General features: G+C 37.6%; 1 protein-coding gene across 1 annotated transcript in view; it reads right to left on the bottom strand.

The window, feature by feature from the left end:
- Window positions 1-1,029, bottom strand: part of LOC109859023 (uncharacterized protein DDB_G0284459-like) — a 4,254-nt gene extending 3,225 nt beyond the window's left edge. Inside the window, exon 1 of the mRNA XM_020436851.1 lies at window positions 624-1,029. Within this exon, the coding sequence (XP_020292440.1) occupies window positions 624-1,029 (406 nt within the window). The remainder of the gene's footprint in view (window positions 1-623) is intronic.
- Window positions 1,030-3,315: the final 2,286 nt, after the last annotated feature.

The raw sequence follows: 3,315 nt of genomic DNA, 5'->3' as shown, positions 1-3,315 counted from the left end.
CAACGTGACACAAACAACAGAATTCTAAACCGATAAGCCCGCGAGGTTTAAATTAAAAATTCCGGTTATTTTTTGATCATGGTAGTATATATATATATGAGCTCGAAGAATCTTCTTCTTGTTATTATTAATTTAAAATTTACGCTGGTGGAAGATGGCGTTATTATCAGATTAATATTCGATAGATGTGTACTAACAAGGGGAGACTACGACGATGGAACAATCGATTTGGACGACATTTATAGGATCGATAGATGATTATGTGGAGTATTGCAGGGTAAAATATTCTCATAAGGTACCTCAATATTTTCAAATTCAATTTTCTCGTGAATGCTTGAGTAGTGCGTCTTATTACTTTACCCTGCAATACTCCACATAATCATCTATCGATCCTACAAATGTCGTCCAAATCGATTGTTCCATCGTCGTAGTCTCCCCTTGTAAGTATTGCGAGACGAACTCCAAATGCCTCGGTAGCCTGACAGGGAAGGCGACGGCCCAGAAAGCCGGAGATTCCAGGTTCGACTCCTGGCTGAGGAGTTTTGTTCGCAATATTTTAAAATTAGTTAGGAGGTCCTTTTCTACAATACCTATTTTTTTCATCGATATAATCAGCATCTTACCTTCCCGGACGTTTTGCGTGACAGTGAACGTTTTGCCGGTGTCGAGGGGTACGGTCCAGTTTACGGGTTCCGGCGAGCGCATGATCATTTGCTCCGGCGATTTTACCCTCGTTGGTTCCGGCGGGCTCTTCACCACCGGTTCGTCGTCCAACCACGGACTTGTCTGCGTAGCGGGCGCCGGCGCCGGTGCCTGCGCCGTCTGCGACGGCGGTGTCGACGCGACGCTCGAATCCCCGCCGGTGACATCCCCGTTTATCTGGGGTTCCGCCGTCACTGCAACGTTTCGAGCGAATCGCTTTATCGTCGGCGTAGACGATCGCCCCGTATCCCCAACCCCGTGTTCCCGCGAAGCTTGCACTCGATGATGATGAGTCGAACTGCCGCGATCGATTCGCACACTCGACATTTTCACCGACTCGATAATTTTTATTTATTCTCGTCAAATGTATCGTATATAAAATATATATGGCAAAGTTTTACGTGTATATAAAAAAAAAAAAAAAAATATAAACAAATTGGACAAAGCGCTGCGATGTTCAAACAGTTTATAGTTGGTAGTTCGCCGTTTAATTCGCGAATTTTTGAACAGTTACACTCCCGAAAGTTACGATATATATCGCGTAAATTGTTCGCACCCCTCGTTATATCGTCGCAGCGGCAAAGTTGCAATTGGAACGTTATGCGTTGAAATTCAATGTGTTTAGAGGTGTTGTTTACTTTCTGTCTGTGTGAATTATACGGGAAGGTTTGCGGTGAGGTGCCGTATAGGGGGAATTGCGCTCGGGGTGATATTGCTTGAAACGGATACGTGAGTTCGGCACGGCCAAAACTAGGTGTGGCACACACATAATCTGACGTGATCAATTACGAGTGACTGGGAAATTAACCCTTTTACTGCGCTGTTGTTTCTCGCAATATGATTATGACAAAAACGTCTTGATTAAAGTGTCGAATGTGTTTGCGACGACGTGACAATTATTTGTCCGCGTTTATATATATATTATACTTTTAATAATTAATTTAAAATCTATGTATTAACCCATTTGCATCATAAGCGCATATATGCGCGCATTTTGCCTGGCCACTATCACCAGAGCGCATATATGCGCGCATTTTACTTAGGCATTTATCACCAAAGCGCATATTACGAAAATTTTTTTTTTTTTTTTTTTTTCATATTTTGTAACATTTTCATTAAAATTTAAATACAGTAAAAAAAAATTTTGGCGATAAGAACGAATTTTTGACTTTTCTTTGTGATGCAAATGGGTTAATATAATACATACTGACAACAATGTTCATTACACGAGCAGTGAAAAGGTTAATAATAAATATCAAAAAATTATACTTATTGCACTATCGTTTTTTTAAGAGAATATCAATCTTTTATACGTGTATTATCGGGGTTAATGTTGTTTACATTAAAATAATCGAAATTTCGTGATTAACGACCATACTTGATCGGTACGAATTTAACAAATTATCGATTTCGAAATGATTTTTTAAACAATCAAAAGGTCAAGAAAAATATAATGATCGTTCAGAATCAGCGTCGATGATTTTAATGTAACTCACACTCTACTTATGTAACCATTTAAAGTGCTGATTGTTTTTGCGCTGCTGCGACGAGATTTTTTCGGTCATTTCGTCAATACGTGAAAAAAAAACAAAACTCCACGAAATAGTTTTTTTTTTTTTTTTTTTACATACCGTTGTCCCTTGAAGATCAAGGGATTAAAATCGTGCCGGCATCGAGTGCAGGCGAAAACTCTCCCTTGAGTGTTAAATGTATAGAAAAGAAATACACGTGAATGCTGCGAGTATAGATTTTTCTCCGGAATAGGAATACACTAGCGTTCTCACAGGATGCAATATAAAGATATACGCAACAATACATATAAAATACACAGAGACGTAACGAGAGAAAGAGAAAGAAAGAGAGAGGGAAAGATAGAGAAGCACAATGTGAATATATATGTGTGTATGTGTATATATTTATACATATACATATATGTGTATGTGTACGAGTATGTGTGAGTGTGTGTCGCGCAACAGGTTGACAAAAGGCTTACCGTTGCAATCGTTTTCGCAGTAAAACTGCGAAAACGATCGTCCATTCGATTCCACGCGAGATCGAAGCATTTCGTACTTCTTCGTGTGCTGTTCTCTTTTCTCGCGATTAAATCTTTACGGCGAGGCACGAAAAAGAAAAGAGTTTGCTTGTGCAATAAATGAGGAGTTTTGCTCTTTGTTCTTTTTTTTTTTCTTCGAAGGAGCATCTTTAATGACGTTCGTGAAGAGCTGTTTTTTTTTTTTTTTATGAGAGAAAAGTTTACGATAATTTTCTTGAAAAACATTCAATTGAGTCCGTAGCCCGTTTTCCGATTAACTGTATTTTTCGTCTTTGTTTACAAAAAAACTACTTTTACAACTAACTGGAAGTTACTTTTACTATATTTTAATGAAGCGAAGAAGCTAGCATTACAGAAACATCAGTCTCTTGTTTTCATTAAGTGTAGAGTAAGACGTCATATAATAATTATTGTAACTTTAAATGCCATAGGTACACAATTAGTAATACAAATATTTAAACAAGATTCTCAGAGTTTTCTTCGATTTTTTGGGTGTCGCTTTTTGATATATATTATATATGTATATATATATATATAAAATTTGATATATATATATATAT

Source organism: Pseudomyrmex gracilis, unplaced genomic scaffold (genome assembly GCF_002006095.1).
Source record: "Pseudomyrmex gracilis isolate BER0280 unplaced genomic scaffold, ASM200609v1 scaffold_234, whole genome shotgun sequence".
Taxonomy (NCBI): domain Eukaryota; kingdom Metazoa; phylum Arthropoda; class Insecta; order Hymenoptera; family Formicidae; genus Pseudomyrmex; species Pseudomyrmex gracilis.
Note: the sequence above shows the minus strand (reverse complement) of the source record. Positions and strands in the feature narration are given on the sequence as shown.